At 45.6% G+C, this 16425-nt stretch overlaps 2 protein-coding genes across 4 annotated transcripts; one reads left to right on the plus strand and one right to left on the minus strand.

Moving 5' to 3' along the window:
- The first annotated feature begins 166 nt into the window (after nt 1-166).
- LOC108151594 (ubiquitin carboxyl-terminal hydrolase isozyme L5) lies at nt 167-1777 on the plus strand. Its single transcript, XM_017280273.2, has 2 exons — nt 167-356; nt 464-1777. Exons 1-2 carry the CDS (start codon nt 281-283, stop codon nt 1360-1362), a joined length of 975 nt encoding a protein of 324 aa, XP_017135762.1. The 5' UTR covers nt 167-280; the 3' UTR covers nt 1363-1777.
- A 16-nt stretch (nt 1778-1793) lies between these two features.
- LOC108151244 (probable serine/threonine-protein kinase nek3) lies at nt 1794-15755 on the minus strand. 3 transcript variants are annotated; one of them, XM_017279746.2, is made up of 8 exons: nt 15600-15755; nt 12149-15127; nt 6899-7068; nt 6753-6826; nt 3857-4341; nt 3342-3511; nt 3193-3272; nt 1794-3132 (listed from the first exon to the last, which is right to left on the minus strand). In XM_017279746.2, exons 2-8 carry the CDS (start codon nt 13469-13471, stop codon nt 2888-2890), a joined length of 2547 nt encoding a protein of 848 aa, XP_017135235.1. In that variant the 5' UTR covers nt 13472-15127; nt 15600-15755; the 3' UTR covers nt 1794-2887. The 3 variants fall into 3 exon arrangements, 2 of the variants coding, with proteins under 2 accessions (XP_017135235.1, XP_017135234.1); XR_004471495.1 differs by lacking the exon at nt 1794-3132 and having other exon boundaries at nt 3942-4341; nt 15600-15750; XM_017279745.2 differs by lacking the exons at nt 1794-3132; nt 3193-3272; nt 3342-3511; nt 3857-4341 and adding an exon at nt 4796-6181 and having other exon boundaries at nt 15600-15739.
- Between the last annotated feature and the right edge of the window lie 670 nt (nt 15756-16425).

Raw genomic sequence — 16425 nt, forward strand, 5'->3', positions numbered from 1 at the left:
AAAAAAAGGTAAGGAAGAAAGTGGACTTTCTCGTGAAGTTCTGGACGAGTTTCTACTCAAAAGCTGTTTTTGAAATCCACACTCCATCCTCTTTGAAACGGAGATCAAAATATAGATTGTGGCCTAACAAACATCGATGTTCACGGCCCACCTCTAATTTCGTGCACTTCCTGGTCTGGCAACCCCCTGGGAATTCTGTGAGTTGACAAAAATTGCAACAGTAGAAATTTGTGTGGTTAAATTGTCAAATAAAGACAAGTAAATAAGTACAAAAGCAAACATGAGCGAAGGTGCTGGCAACTGGTGTCTCATTGAGAGCGATCCGGGCGTGTTCACGGAGCTGATTCGCGAATTTGGTAAGTTTTTCAATTGGCCGCGCTTTCCGGGACGCCGCTCCTTGGATGCATACCGACGCGCCGGCAGCTCCAATCCAGTAATGTTTGCAAATTTCTCCGATTGCCAGGTTGCGATGGCGCTCAGGTGGAGGAAATATGGAGCCTGGACAGTGAATCGTTCAAGAACCTGGAGCCTATACACGGATTGATATTTCTCTTCAAATGGGTGCAGGAGGACGAGCCCGCTGGCAAGGTGGTGCTGGACAAGGAAGATATATTCTTTGCCAAGCAAGTGATCAACAATGCCTGCGCCACGCAGGCCATTCTCAGTTTGCTGATGAACCTGGAACACGAGGACATCAAACTGGGCGAGACGCTGGCCAACTTCAAGGAATTTTGCCAGTGCTTCGATCCCTACAACAAGGGCCTGACGTTGAGCAATTCCTCCCAGATACGCACAGTGCACAACTCCTTCGCCCGGCAGACTCTCTTCGAGCTGGACATGAAGAACCAGAGCAAGGACGAGGATCTCTACCACTTTGTGGGATATATCCCTATTAAAGGACGTTTGTATGAGCTTGATGGCCTCCGCGAGGGACCCATCGATCTCGGTGAGATCAAGCCGGATCAAAACTGGATTGATGTGGTGCGACCAATCATTGAGAAGCGCATGCAACGCTACAGCGACGGTGAGATCCACTTTAACCTGATGGCCCTGATCTCGGACCGTCAGCGCATCTACGAGAAGCAGATAGACAAGCTGCTCAATCCGGCTTCCGATGCCATGGACACAGAGGAAGATCGTCAGACTGAAATTAGCAGCTTGCGCTCCTACATCCAGTACGAGGTACAGAAGAAAAAGCGCTACAAGGTGGAGAACGTGCGTCGCAAACATAACTACTTGCCCTTCATCGTGGAGCTGCTGAAAATGCTGGGCGAGACCGGCCAGCTGATGCCCATCTACGAGAAGGCCAAGCAGCGCGCGCTGGAACGCGAACAGGCGCAACGCAAAAAGGAGTCCAACTAAAAGTATTTAACAAAAATACTATAACTTATCTCTCTGGATAGGACATTAGACAGAACCGAAAAGAACAGCCAGTTAACTGCAATTCAAAATTGCTGCGATTTCAATAAAACACAAAACACAAACTTATAAAAAATTAAGAATGAATGAAAGCAACATAAGAGAGCACTTACATACACTTACATCTATTGCTGGTTAATAGTTAGGGTCTTGAACTGCTTTGGACTGTACTTTAATTTTTATAAACGCCTCATGCTCCTGTGCTCCATCTGTGCACCCTGTGCTCTCTCTCTATCTGCTAGTAATCGTACAATACAGTACAGTACATACTACAGCCCGTTCCAGGGTTAAGCTAAATATATAGTGAAAAATTTAAATAAATCGCATAAATAAACACAATTTTGGTAAAGTAAATGAATGGAAACAATTGTATATGCCTTTTCTCGTATAGAATATATTTGGTTTGGTATTTTACGTTTTGTATATATATTTTTTACAATTTCTATTTTGTTTTGGTTGTATTTTGCATTTGATTTTTGCGTTTCGTTTCCCATTTTGAAATTTTGATGCTGCTTGTTGTATATATATGTATGTATATGTCTATGTATATGTATATTGTATGTATATAGGAATATTTAGTTAATCATCTGTGCTTCCGTTCGGTCGTAGTCTACTCTAAAAAAATTTGTCTCTTACCAGCTATGGTTTTATCTACTTGTTACTCGTAGTTTGCGTCGTATTTAGGGAACTTTCATTTTGGGAGGAGGTCGATCTTTGATTTAGTTTTTCTCTTCATAATATTGTTTGATATTTTTGCACTTAGAGACTAGGCTTTAAACCTTACACTACATACATGGCTGCACTGCTAGACAGGATGCTGGATGCTGTTTGCTGTATGCTGTATACTTGATGCTGGGGCAGGGTTCCTAGGGATGAGATGCTGGAAACCGAAGCTAAAATTTATATTATATATATATATTGTACCGATTCGGGTATAGTTCTCTTCTGTTCTGTTCTGGACAGAATTTGGCTGCACCCAGAAGCGCTATGGCAACTACAGAAATATATGTGTTTATGTATATCTATATACATACTATATATGTATGTATGTATATAATATGTGTATATCTTTTGTATACTCTCGTAAGTATGTCGTTTAGTTGTTACTTTGAGTATAAATAATCTTAAATCTTAATATGTATTTAGTATTTAATTTTGCCAATTGGTGTAGTTTTGGGGATCGGCTTAATTGAATTTCATTCGATTTAAGTTTTTGTTTTTCCTTTTTTTTTTAACATTTAGTCTAATTTTACTAGTGTCTCTGATACTTAATTTCCTTGGTTAATTTGATAATTTTCTGTTAAATTTAGCACTTAGTTCTCAATGATTTCTCTGTTTTTGTTATTTGATTTTTTTTTCTTGTTCGTTTCGAAGACACAACAGTTACTGGTCCAGTTCCAGGAAGAAGTATTTGTTTATGTATGTATATGTTTTTGATGATTTAGTTGCTGTCGTATTGGGCCCGACTTTACCGTGGTCCGTTTCCGGCCGGGGTTCCACTTCCGTTTCCGGCGTAACTGTACTGCAAGCCGGCGGGCGTCAATTCGTTGCAAACATCACTGCGCTGTGTCGCTACATTTAGGGCGGCAAAGGCATGATGCGGGCGTGGCGTGCTCAGGGCAGAGTGATGTGGATGCGGATGCGGATGTGCATGTGGCTGTGGTTGTGGCTGTGCTTGGGCCGTATCGTAGGCGGTTAGATCAATGCTGGGAGCTGTAAATGTAAATGTAAATGTAAATGTAAAGGATCGCCATTCCCTTCCTTAATGCTTACCAGCCGAATGCATGCGGTTGTAGAGGTTCTTGCGCTTCTTCTTTAATAGGATATCCAAATTATAGCTCTCCAGAGCAGCTCTGAAAGAGTTAGGTCATAATAAAATGGGACTGCTTATATTTTAGATCCAAGAGAAATGGCAAACTCACTTTTCGGGCCTGCCGTTGCCTAGCAGATCCTTGAATGCCACATAGATCTTGTTTAGCGTCAGATTGGATAGCCCCTGGCCCAGATATCGTACAAATTTAAGTTGTTCACATTTGGATAAAGCGCTCTCGTGGAAGTCCAAAAAGGGTCGATGATCGGATATCTGATATTCCTGGATAGAACGAAAATCAAATCGAAAGGGGAGACGGAAACGGAACAAAAACAGAAACAGAAACGGAAGAGAGTACATGTTAGGATAGTCATCTGCTTTGGGAGTGGGGGCAAGAGTTTTGTTCAATGCTCTCTAAGTTAATGATGATGCAATTTTGATCTACACAAGTGTAATGCCAATCTCTGGGTTATAGCCAATTCGGGAAAAGAACAAAGCTCCGCTAGACTACAGTAGTGCCTCCTCCTGGTGGTTGGGTTATTTTTTTTGTTTTTATTGTTTGTTGCAGTGGTGGTGGGTGGTGGAGGCTGGCGGAGGCTGGCCTGGCGCCGATACACTTTTGCTCACATTGCAAAACTTGATGAAGTTCTCGATGAGTATGTACTTTTCATAATTGCTCAGACATTGCTGCCCACTACTCTGTATACCGAACTGTTTCAATAGCTCCTGTTTCTTGGGCGGCAACCGGCTGATGTGCGTGCACACCCCGTCCTCGATGCGGTGCGTCTCGTGCACCTCAAAGTTCTCGTAGATGATCATCTGTTCCAGGGAGCGCGGCGGCGGCCCCAGAGCCGGCGGTGGCGGTGCACCGCACACATAACGGGGATCCATTGTGGGCGGCAGCGACAGCGGCTGCGGCGCGGCAACAAAACTGCTGTTCGTATTAAGAGCCATAGCCGCTGACAGGTTAACCGTGCCGCTGCTGCTGCTGCTGTTACTGTTGCTGTTGATGAGGTTGGTGCTGGCGCTGGCGCTGGTGCTGCTGCTGCTGCTGCTGTTGGCGGCTGCGAACTCCAGGGATCCGTCATTGGCGGCCGCCATGTTCTTGAGGTCTACAAGAGAGAGGGGGAGGGGCTACAGTTAGGCTGCGGGCAACGGTTCAACTGCTCAACACTGATTTTAGTATTGTTTTTGCAGTCCGATCGGCCGTCTTGAAGGGATATTAACGGGACATTGTTACGAATACAGATGCTGAGCCTCACAGCAATCGCATTCCAATGGAAATACGTTCCGTTTTCGTCCCATTATTAATGGCTTAGCGCAAATGCAGAGGCGCCCAATGGCAGGCAATAAATCTCAAGAAGAAACAACATTTCCAATCGATTTTGTTCTCAATCGCTTTCCGCTATGTATATATATATATTTTCTGTGTGTGTGTGTGTGTTTGCAAACAATTTCCATATACAGTACATATGTATGTATGTACATATACATATACATATACTATATGGTACATTGTAAGTATATAAACATATACTATAGGGGGTGTATATAGTTAGGATTGGCTTTTGTTTAACATACAATACATATATTATCATTGTTCTTGGCTTACTAAAATATATATACGATTAATCGTATCGTAGTATTATAATCATATTAAATAGCGTTATCTTGATTTCCTATATGTTCTTGTGTGTGTATGAGTGTTTCGAGTGATTGTGTAAAAGTAATAATCTCTTTTTAAGGAATAACATTGCATAGTTTTTGAGGGGTATAATGATCGATCGTTGTCCAACAATTTCTACGTCGTCAAACATAATACAAATTTGTTGTATAGTTTCCATAAAATTTGGCAAAAAGCTTGTAAAATTATTCTAAAATAAATGAAACAAAAAAAATGTGTAAAAGATTATGACGCGATTTTCTTATATAAGGTTTCCGGTTAAAATTTCTAATCGATAAGGGACAGGAGAAGGGATAGGGGATAGGGAACAGTAACAGGATAGGAGTGTGGATCCGCAACAGCCTACGATTGTCAACAGGTGGCGCCTCCGCCGCTGCCCTTGGCGCCACGCCGACCCCAATCTCACATGGACACTGGCGGTCCGCCTCCTCCTGCAGATCCTGCGCCTGCTGCACCACCACCCCCAACCGATGACTGCGGTGGCGGCGCCGGACTGTAGCCCATCGCTGCCATGTGCTGGACATGTGTTGCGTGTGGGTGCGGCGAGTGCGGATAGAAGTGCGGATGATGCTGCTGCGGATGTTGGGGGTGTTGAGGATGCTGTGGGTGCTGTGGATGCTGCGGATGGGCATAGGCAAAGTGATGCGAATGGGGATGTTGCAGGGCATGCGGATGGGCATGGGCATGGGGATGGGGATGCGGCGGCGGATAGTGGTGCGGATGTGGAGCATGTGGATGTTGCGGTGTCATCGCCGGACTACGTGTCGGTGTGCCCGGCTGCAGGTGATGCGGATGTGGATGCGCGTGCGGATGCTGGCCATGCGGATGCGAATGTTGGTGCAACATATGCTGTTGTTGTTGTTGCTGTTGTTGCTGTTGCTGCTGCTGTTGTTGGAGATGTTGCGGAGTCGTTGGCGGCGGCCCAGCTATTGGTCCCGTGGGCGTTGATGGCCTAGGAGTTGATGTTGCGGCCATTGTGCGTGGTAGTGGTGCTCCTGCTGTGGCTCCTCCTCCCAACGGCGTCGGCGTGGGTGTAGATGGCAGAGCGGCGGCTGTGGAGGCGGCTGTGGGTTTCGCTGGCGAGGCAGGTGCTGCCACCAGCAGTTGGTCGCCTGCAGGTCCCTGCTCTCCTTGTGGATGTTGTTGTTGTTGTTGTTGTTGTTGTTGTGGTGTCTGTTTTACCGGTGTGGATGTTGTTGTTGTTGTGTTGGTTTTGTTACTGTTGTTGTTGTTGTTTTGGATGTTGTTATTGTTGTTGGTATTTTCGCCTAGTGATTCAAAGCGTATGCGTGGATAAAGAAGAAGAAAGAGGAAACACAAACAAATTGAAGTCAAAAATAATTAAAATGATTCTTGTACGATTTTCGTGGCACAGTGGCACAGACAGAAATTGATTATTTTCTAGTTGTTGAAATTTTTTCGCAAAAATAGGCAGCCAATTCTGAAGGTGTTTCCCGCCCGCCCCAAGTTTTTCAAAAAAAAATTTTTTATTTTTATTTTTTCGATTTTGTGAGGGAACCGAAAACGGAAAGTGCACGAGAAATAGAAAAAGAAACAGAAGCGCAGAAAATGCAAATGTGAAAGAAAACTACAAGTAGAATTGAGAGAAATCATAAAGAAGAGAGAAGAATGTAAGCACTTTTAGTTTTGAGTGTATTTTTAAAATTTAGCACATTCTGTTTTCTTTTTATTAATTTTTCCTCTGCCCGAGAAACACTTTTGTGAGTGTGTGTTTTTCGTGGTCTGCCTTCTGCTGCATTTGCACTACACTTTATATATCATATATGTACATATGTATATCGCGTATATATACATAGCTATAGCTGTAGGTTTACTTACCAGCTGTTGTGTTGGCCAGGAAGCGCTTGGTTTTGTCGAGTATATAAGGCAGATTGTAGCCATCCTTGGTGTAGCTAAAAACGTAGGGATAATCGGCATAATTATAGCATGCTTTTGGGCGTGTTCCGCAATCGATCCACACTTACATTTCTGTGCGTTTTGTGCAAAACAGATTCTTATAATTGCTATAAATGCAAAAGAGCGTAAACGTGGGCAGACCCTGGCCCAAATATCGAGCGAATTTGATCTGTTCGGGCTTGTTGAGGCCGCACTGATTTAGGGACAGCCAGGGCCGATGATCCTTGATTTCATACTCCTGCAAATAAGATCGGAATACGGATTTATTTATGAAAATGACTCTAGAGAAGCCTGTTTTACATGTCTCCCCACATCCAAACACGAACCACCCTTTCCATTAGTCCAAAAAATACCTTTTTGCTCTGTGCCCCACCCCACTACACACCCCTTTTCAGCTTGATTTCCCTTAGTTTTAGGCTTTTTCTATGCATATTCCCATGACTGCGCTGCAAATACATATACATAAATGTGTATATATGTATTTGCGAGGTTACATAATGTACTACATATATACACATACTCGACCGAACCGTACAGCCGTACAACCGTACCTCTCTGCCACCCCTAGAAAACTTATAGACACACACATGGGGCCCGAAAAACTTTACCCACTACTAATCAAAACTTATAATTCGTGTACAACGCAAAAGTTTAAAACGAAAATTTTACACAAAAGCCAAAAACTTGCTGAAGGGAAAAGGGATGGAGTGGAATAGGGGTATGGGGTATGGGGTATGGGGAATGGGGAATGGGGAATGAGTTCCTGAATAACATGGCAAACCAAAAGCCCCGCATATACCAAACCCATACACCCATCCCAAACCATCCTTTACAATGTATATTTTATAGTGTAAAAATATAGAATAGGGCCAGAAAAGGGAAGCGGAAAAGGCAGAAAAGCAAACCCAAATAGAAAAGCAAACAACATTTTCAATGAAGCCATTTCCCCACCACACACACACAGACCCTGCTCCACCCACACTCCCCCTGCCATGAAAAGGGGCTGGAGGAAGAAGGATGTTTGCAAAAGACCCCCAATCCAGCCCAGCCCAGCCCAGCCAAGCCTCCGCTCCTCTCCCTCAGAAAAGGGTTACCATACGCCAGTGTGCGTGGCTGTGTTTGTCTAGCTTTAGTAGGCGCAGCAGCTTAATGGAGGTCTGTGGCGTGGTGCGGCTGTGTGTGTGTGTGTGTGTTAGTTAGGGGGTCTTCGGGTGTCCTCGGGTCGGTCCTCGTTGAAACTTATCAACATCCTCATAATCAGCACGATGGCAGCGTCGCCACCAACCCACTCACCCCCAAAACTAAACCCACTCGCTCTCTCACTCACTCACACTCCTAAGCACACACATGGCAACGCTGTCGAAATGCTGACTCTGAGCTTCAATTCTTCTCTACAGAAAAGTATATGTACATATGTATGTTTGTATGTACATGTGTATGTCTGTATGTATGTATGCATGAATGCCTCTCTTTGTATTTGTGTATGTGTGCATACATTTTGGGTTTTGGGCTTTGATTATGTTAAAAATCAATAGAGCAAAAAGGAGTGACGTCCAAACCAAGGACCAGGACCAGCACCAAAGTGTGAGGCGAAAACTTTACATTTCCAAGAGGCCAGGCCAGGCCATCAGGCAGAAGAGCATCGGAAGAGGGAGAGTAAGTAAGACACACAGCACAGAGACAACCAACTCAACACTCTCTTTCCGTGATGATAGGCAGCGCGACACCTGGAAGCCAGAAGGACGGACGCAGCAGCAGGCGTCTCATTAACAAGCACACAACTGGTAGGTGGGGTGGGGGGTAGGTGTGGTGTGGTGTGGTGTGCTGACAAGTGAAGCACTGTTGCTGCTCTGCTGACTGTTTCGCAGTCAAACAAACAGAAAAGAAGAAAAACGACACAAAAAAAAGCACGAAGAGGAATAAAAACAGAACGAAAATGGCAATGTGTTGCGGTATTTTGTTCTTGCCTTCGCTTCTGTTTCTGTTTTCGTAACGTTTCATTTTTTTCCCTTTTTTTCCTTTTTTGCAAACTTATTGGCAGACATTGTTTTTGTTTTTGTGTTTGTGCGTGACGTCGCCATGTTTGGGTGTGTGTGTGTGTGTGTGTGTTAGTGTGGCGGGATTGCGGTTGTTGTCTGTGGTGTGTTGTTGCTTTTGTTGGCATGTTTGTATTGAGACAAGTGTGAATTGTTTTCCCTTTTTTGCTGTTGTTGTTGCTTCTGTTTCTGTTGTGGGTGTTGCTTGTGCGTGCTGTGACTGAGGAGGGAGCAGGAGCAGGAACAGCAACAGCAACAAAGAGCAGCAACAATAACGGTTCGTGTTTTGGCTGTTGCTGCCATGATTTTTTGATTCTTTTTCGAGGGTTGCCCGACTGCGTAGCCTGTGTGCGTGCACTGTGTGTGGCAAAGGGCGTGCTTTGGGGGCGGGGCAGGGTGTGTGAGGGCAACAATTTTCACACTTTCACTCTTTCCTCCTGTTCCTGTGGAGCTGTGTCTGCCGCTTAACAGGTTTTTTGTGTGTGTGCAATGAGCAGGTGACAAAAAGGGGTGTTGAATGCGTGTCAATTTCCCACTGTTCCCCAACCTTTTCATTAGGCAACTAATTTGGCTGGAACACGGGGGGCGGGTATGCGACGCTAATGCCTCCACCTGCTCTAAACCACACACATGGATGATGTGAAAAAAACGTTAGCCAACACTTATTTAATATGTCCCCAAATGTTGCACAAAAGCTAAATATTTTATACGGTTCTACATGCTAGAAATACATATGTATGTTTGTATGAGACATGTACAGTTATGTTGAGATATATATACATATATGTATGTACCATATGTACATATACATACATGTGTAGATATGTATGCATGTATAATTTAAAATTATAATCAATGCCCCATGCATGTGTTTGGATGTGTGAGCGCGTAAATTGTGCGAACCCGAGACATTGTACCTGCCCTGCTGCCTCCCATCATCACCCCAACCCCATGGCACTACCAGTCCCACAGTAAGCTGTCCTTTACCCACACATACGCTTGGCAGCACACAAAGTTAGGCAAAAGGGAATGCACTTGTATGGGTAAAGCTGACTGCATGCGCACTTAGTAGCCTTCAGCCTTCGCCATACACCCACCTACAGCCCGTTGCCCACCCACTCCGATAGAGACATGTATAAAGTGTGTTGATAAAATGTACACACACACGCCGACAGAGAGACTTTGTGAGAAAAGGACATGCCCAAGCAGGCAGCGGACAGTCCAACGGAAGCCAGCCCCTCGGAATCCCTTCAAGTAACTTGATGATGGTATGCGTGTGTGTATGTGTGTAAGAACAGTGGCAGGGGCATTGGGGGAATATACAATTACTCAATAGCACCACCTACCGCCTGGCTGCTGCCTTGAGATTTTTGGGGGTTGCCCCCACACTCACTCACACCCACAGACGCCACAGACACACAAAGAGAGACACTACTACACATACCATGGGCGACATGGTAGTTTGAGCAGCAGCAGAGACAGATGCAGCGGGCATAAGCAGGAGCAGCCTTTTCCAAGTAAGTTTTTGAGCGTGAGCCAAGGAGAGAGAGAGAGAGAGAGAGAGCGAGAGAGAAAGAGCAAGGTGGGTGGCAGAAAGCAAGAGAATCCTAACGTGAGAGAGCGTCACAAATTTTGAGTTAGGGAGCAGTAAAGTAGGTGGAAGAGCGAGAGCGTCTTAGAACTAAAATGTTGTAATATTCGGATTCCCCCCCCCCCCCCCCCCCCGTACCCACCACCCCGCTGCCTGCCCACCCACACCATGTTGAAATAAGGTTAGAGCCGTGCTTCCTCTACTTCTTTCTCCTCCTCCTCCACGTCTCTCTCTGTCTCCCTCTTTTCGTAGTTGTTGTATTATGCCATCAATGCCATTTTGTACATAGTTTGGCGAGTGTTTCTATGTAGATATGTGTGTGTGTGCCCGGAGGGGCGGTCGACAAATCTAGATGGGCGCTTTCTCTCTCTCTCTGTGTGTGTGTGTGCGTTCCTCTGATAAAGCCGAACGTAATGAGCATGGCAGAGTGTTTGTGGGGTTGACTCTGGCATAGTGTTGAAAAGGGCGCCAAATGTATGAAGAAAGGAGAGACCGGGGCCGGGAACGTCCACGGCCACCATCCAGAGCATGTATAGGTGTTTAGAAGCATACACATACACGCACACAGCCCCCACCCACCCACACAGCATACACATGCATACATACATTGGAGCACACATGATTACAGTTGTATGCGGAATTTGTGGTTGGCTGCAGTCAGCGTCGACAGCGACGCCAGCGTCCCTGCTGCTTCTCCTGTTATTACAATTTATAATGACATTTGTGTGAGTGTGAGAGAGAGTCCTCTTTGTAGGTGTGGGGGTGGGGGAGTAGAAGTGGGTGGGTGGGCCACATAATGGGCCGAGAAATGCGCCTGTGTATTGGGGATATGGATAGGGTGCATGTTTATATTATGAATATATCCCCATTTTCCCCATGTATATTTTCGGCGTTTTGGGTACCTGCAAATGGTTGGATTTTCGAAATACATATCGTGGGATCTGATGGGATGCTGGAACTTAAGCAGGGGTATAACTAATACCACACTTCCATTAGCTGAATATTAACATTAGCCGATAATGCTGCTTCCAACTGGGATCTATCATCCCCACACGTCGTTCACACGTGAGTGAGCATTTCCGAAGTGGGATTCCCCATAACATTGGAGCCAGGCATAGATGTTCCCTTGGGGAATCTTTGATAATGTAATGATTAGATAAGGGCACATCAAGAAAGGTGCAATTTTCAGTAAATAAAGCTAAGGTTGAAGGTTCTGTACCTTTGACTGGGACTGGAATTGACTATAGAGTATGACTCAAGTATAAAATAGGCGACCCCTATTCTGGGTATTTCAGGAAATTGATAAATAGTAGCATGTTTCTGTGTGGAAATATACGAAAAATCAAGCTTAAATAGTTACGTTCAGGGTGTGAAAATGTTAACGGTGTTCCCTGCCGGCGATGGTTGCCATCATAATAAATGCGTACATATGTGCAAATATTTAAATTTCATATGAAAATGAGGAAAAAGGAGAGCGCTCAAAGCTCCCTATATACACGTAGAATCCCTCCTCCACACACAGACACCTACACACCAGTATATGCATGGCAGAGCTCCACGAAATTCGACTCGTTCCTCCAGCCCAACCCCAAGCCTAATCACAGCCCAACATCCGCCAACCCAGAGACCACCCCTCCTATTCCCGCTCCCGCTCCCGTTCTCATTTCCATTTCCATTTTCCATTTACTCACCTCGCAAAACTTGATGAAATTCTCGACCACAATCGATTTGTCCGTCAGCGTCATTTGGCCCGTGAATCGGACGCCCAGCTGCTTGAGCGTGTCCTTCTTCTTAGAGGGGAGCTTGTTCATGTGCTGGAAGATGCCCTCCTCCACCTTGTGGGAGGGATGCACCTCGAAGTTCTCCTTGATCACGAAGCTGCCGAGCAGCTTGGGGGCGTGCGACGAGGAGGAGGCGGTCGAGGAGGAGCTGGCGCCCGTCAGAATGCCACCAAACTCCCCGGCACTACCGCAGGCAGCGCCCTCCGACGAGGTATTTGAGTTGGAGGCATTCAAATGGGAGTTGGGGAAGGCGAGTAGCTCCAGCGAGGACTCGTTTGAGTTGGAGGACCCGTTGGAGGCCATGTGCTGCAGGTCGAAGATGGTCTGCTTTGAATCGTGGTCAAAGACGTCCAGCGCGGAGGAGCTGGTGTCCAGCTGGTGGCTATTGGAGGCGCGCGAAACTGAGGAGAGAAGTGCGGCCACCTTACGGGAGGCGGAACGCGATTTCTGGGAGGTGCTTGTGTCCAGGTCGAGGAGCCCCGCACTGGCCACGGGCGATTGGGGTGGCGGGGGTGGTGTACCAGCGCCTGCCACTGCCGCTAGTGCTGCTCCCGGTACTCCCTTGGTGCTTTTCTCTGATGCTGCTGCCGCTGCTGCAGCAGCGGAGCTATCGCCCGCCGTGGCACTGGCTGTTCCCGGCGTAAAGTCCGTAGAGTGGCGCAGATATTTTATAAACTCGAAGGAACCATCAAAGTGCTGGGGCACCGATACCGATCCCCCATTGGGGGTGGCCACCGCCGTGGGCCAGCGATTGCTTGCAGGGGATGGTCCTACGACTGATCCTCCTGCTGCCCCCGGTATAGCTGCTGCTGATGGCGGCGCTGCGGCGACACCCGACTCTGCAGCGACATAGGCGGCGGCGGCGGCGGCAGCGACTGTGTGCGAGTGAGAACTCGGCGTCGTCGTCGGATTACCACTACCTGAGCTGGCAGGCAGGCAGGTTTCTCGTTGCGTATGGGACGACGACGATGACGCCGCCGCTGCTGCCTCGTAGGAGAAATCCGTGCCGCAGCCATTGGATAAATGTGTGTGGGAATACTGTAGTTGTTGTTGTTGCAACTGCTGCGACTGCTGCTGCTGCCCCGACGATGCGCCTGCGCCGCAGCCAAACACTTGAAATTCCTCGAATTGAGTGCATTTCAGTTCGCCATTGCTCAAGTACTTGGAAAACTCCGAGGGATCGTTGAGCGAATTGAGGAAGAAGGAGCTGAAATTGCTCGATATGCAGGACATGTTGCACGCGCGGGGGGTATGTATATATATATATATTTATATGTGTGTGTGTGTTTCTATGTTAATGTGTTGCGTTGCTAATACTGTGGCGTCTTACAGATATAGTATGGTGCAGAATATCCCTTTAAAGCTTTTCCCAAACAATTAAATGGCACATGAATACAATGATTATAGTAGTAGTAGCAGCAGCTTTTCTTTGATGCAGTTTCGATATTTTCACTCAATTCTTTTCCTTGGTTTTTTTGTTGTGGGTTTTCCAGTCGATTTCTCGTTTTACTGCCGCTTCTCTGCTTCTCCTCCTCTCTCTCTCTCTCTCTCTCTCTCTCTCTCTCTCTCGCCGCTTCCTTTGCGGGCTAGCTGCGGTTCATATTTTATTACAATTTTCCACAAGCAGCGCAGCACACACACACTCAGACGCCAGCATTACTTGTGCTCATGTGTGTGGGGCACTGGCACGTCGGTATGGCTGTGTGTGTATAGGTATGTATAAATTTTTCTTATTATAGCAAAGTGTAATTTATTATTCTTATTGCTTGCTCGCGCACTGTTCGCTGCTGCTGCCTTTCCGCTCCTTGAAACGGCCTTTCCCTCCTCGTATGTGGTCTCTTATAGCACACACACACACTCGAAAACAAATAACGAGAAAAAAACACACACGCACGTACACTACTATCTGGCGGCGGGCCCTGCAAATAGGCTTTTTTTGAAACTGGTCTGGCCTTTTGGGGTCTTGGTATTACTGGTCTTTGCTTTGGGTCTGGGGGCCTGCTCTCTCGGGCCTCCTCTTCTGTCTTTTTGCCTATTTTATTATTACTTGGCTTTCTTTATTATTATAATTATTTGAGGGCTCTTTTTGCACTATTTTCAGTGGTTTTTTTGGCTAATATTCGTCTACACACACGCACGCCGTACACCAAAAAAAAAAAAAAACACCGTTTGGATTCAGGCGAGGCGCGGTCTTTCGTCGCTGTCGGCGTTTCTTTATATTTCGTTTTTCTGGCTCGCTTTTGCTTTACTTTCAAAACAAATGCCGCCGCTGCTCCATACGGAAAAACGGAAAATCTTATCTTGTTGTTGCTATTATTTCCACCGTTCCGAAACACGACATTGCCGGAGCACACAACGAAAGAAAATGAGCGAAGAGCGAAAATCGTACAATGCTGCCTGAACAGCTCTGCTGCGGCAACGTTAATCTTAGCTCTCTTTCACACTCACTGCTCTCGCGTTTTTGCTCTCCCTTCCTCACTTAAGTCGCTCTCTCGTTTGCCTGCGTTTGCGTGTGTGTGCAATCAGTTGTAGGTGTGCAGTTGTTGTTGCTGCCAACTGAGACTAGGAAACGTGTATTTCTCTTCTCTCTTCCTGCGACAGGCTGCTGCTGCTTTGCTAACCTAACCCTTTCCATATAAACCTGATTTAATCTTTGATTATTATGCCTGTTGTTGCTGCTGCTCTCCTCTGCGCTCTCGCTGTAGGATTATGGATATGGCTGGGGCTGCTGCTGGCTCTGCTATTTTTGAAAATTCCACTAAATTATCCGTTGGTGCCCCGTCGCCGTACCCCCCTCGCAGAAGCAGCGACGCGCGCTCTTGTATTTGTGCAGGTAAAAACAGTTCATTTGCCTAGAGTTGCCACATCGTCGGGTTTTGGCAGGACCACCTGGAAAGCGTATAAATGCGAAATTTTATTGTCTGTCCATGTGCACGGAAAAGGTTTACAGTTTTTTACGATACTCCAGACATTAAAGACATTCAGATTGCCCAGCAAAGCTGAACAGGTAGCAATGACTCTGCCTGCGATCTCAAGGCCAAGAACAGCGAAGGTTCTGGCAACCCCCTAGCTGGCCACCTTAGAACCGTATGTTTTCGCGCCGCCGCCACCTCCTCCGCCTTTCCACCAGAAGTGGCCAAGGAATAATACTTAAGCCACAATTTATGGCTATTTCAGCGTTTTGTGCCAGGAATTTTTATATGTAGTTGTATTATGGATACAGAAAAGGGCGCATGGCCTATAGTTAGTTGCCTTATGACTTTTGTTTAAAAGATACATATCGCTGTTAATTTGTTTAAATATAGCCAGCGCAAGGAAGTCATCAATTAAACAGCCTCTGCATTATTGTTGTAACAATTACCTCTACAGTGCTTTTTTGGCACAATTTCGTTTTCAAATTCAAAAGCGCTGCAAACATTTCGTCGTTAATAGAAATTCTCACACAAATTTTTGTTGTTACAACACGGCGGCAACAGGGCAATTTACATACATAGATTGGTCTGCACATATGTACATACATCCATGCGCATATGCATGTGTGTGTGTGAGTAATTTTTCAATTAATTTTAATTATAAACTTAATTAGGAAATCAATGAACGACGCGAACAGAACGGAACGGAACAGAAACACACACAAATTGAGGAAAACGACAACATATGTATGTATTGTCTTCATATGCACATGTGTAATACATATTGTGTATATGCATATGCTCAGCGCAAGTGCGAGCGAGCCCGAATATCCATAACTGAAAAACAGCAAAAACAATGAATGACAACAATTCTCATCAAGTACGCTGCGCATACAACATAAAATGGGGCGAACAGAAGAGGAGCGCAGCGGCGAGCAGATGAGAGGCCCCAAAAACTAGCGAAACGCTCGTTGGAAAGCGAAGCGAAAATAAAGTTACAGTTTTGATCAGTTTTTTCTTTATTATTTTCCTAAATTTATTATTGACATTATTTTACTGTATTTATTCCTTGCTGCGGTTACATACATATCAGTTAATTTAAAAAACTGCGGGCTTGTTTACGTATTGGGAGACGAATATTATATATTTAAAGAGATGTTTGTCATCTCCGGCTGCAATGAATGCTGAAACTAATCAGTCTTGGTTTTAAAGCTATCTCAACGAAATATATATAACGATGTATGTATATATGTACAGTCATTTAATGAAATGCAT

Source organism: Drosophila miranda, chromosome XR (assembly GCF_003369915.1).
Source record: "Drosophila miranda strain MSH22 chromosome XR, D.miranda_PacBio2.1, whole genome shotgun sequence".
Taxonomy (NCBI): domain Eukaryota; kingdom Metazoa; phylum Arthropoda; class Insecta; order Diptera; family Drosophilidae; genus Drosophila; species Drosophila miranda.

What these genes read in the sequence shown, in the direction of transcription:
- LOC108151594 (XM_017280273.2), top strand. Translation starts at nt 281, where the DNA reads ATGAGCGAAGGTGCTGGCAACTGGTGTCTCATTGAGAGCGATCCGGGC. An exon ending in GGAGCTGATTCGCGAATTTG is followed by an intron (nt 357 to 463) that starts GTAAGTTTTTCA and finishes TCCGATTGCCAG; the next exon opens with GTTGCGATGGCGCTCAGGTG.
- LOC108151244 (XM_017279746.2), bottom strand. Translation starts at nt 13,471, where the DNA reads ATGTCCTGCATATCGAGCAATTTCAGCTCCTTCTTCCTCAATTCGCTC. An exon ending in ATTTCATCAAGTTTTGCGAG is followed by an intron (nt 7,069 to 12,148) that starts GTGAGTAAATGG and finishes TCTTATTTGCAG; the next exon opens with GAGTATGAAATCAAGGATCA. An exon ending in CAACCGCATGCATTCGGCTG is followed by an intron (nt 3,133 to 3,192) that starts GTAAGCATTAAG and finishes TTACATTTACAG; the next exon opens with CTCCCAGCATTGATCTAACC.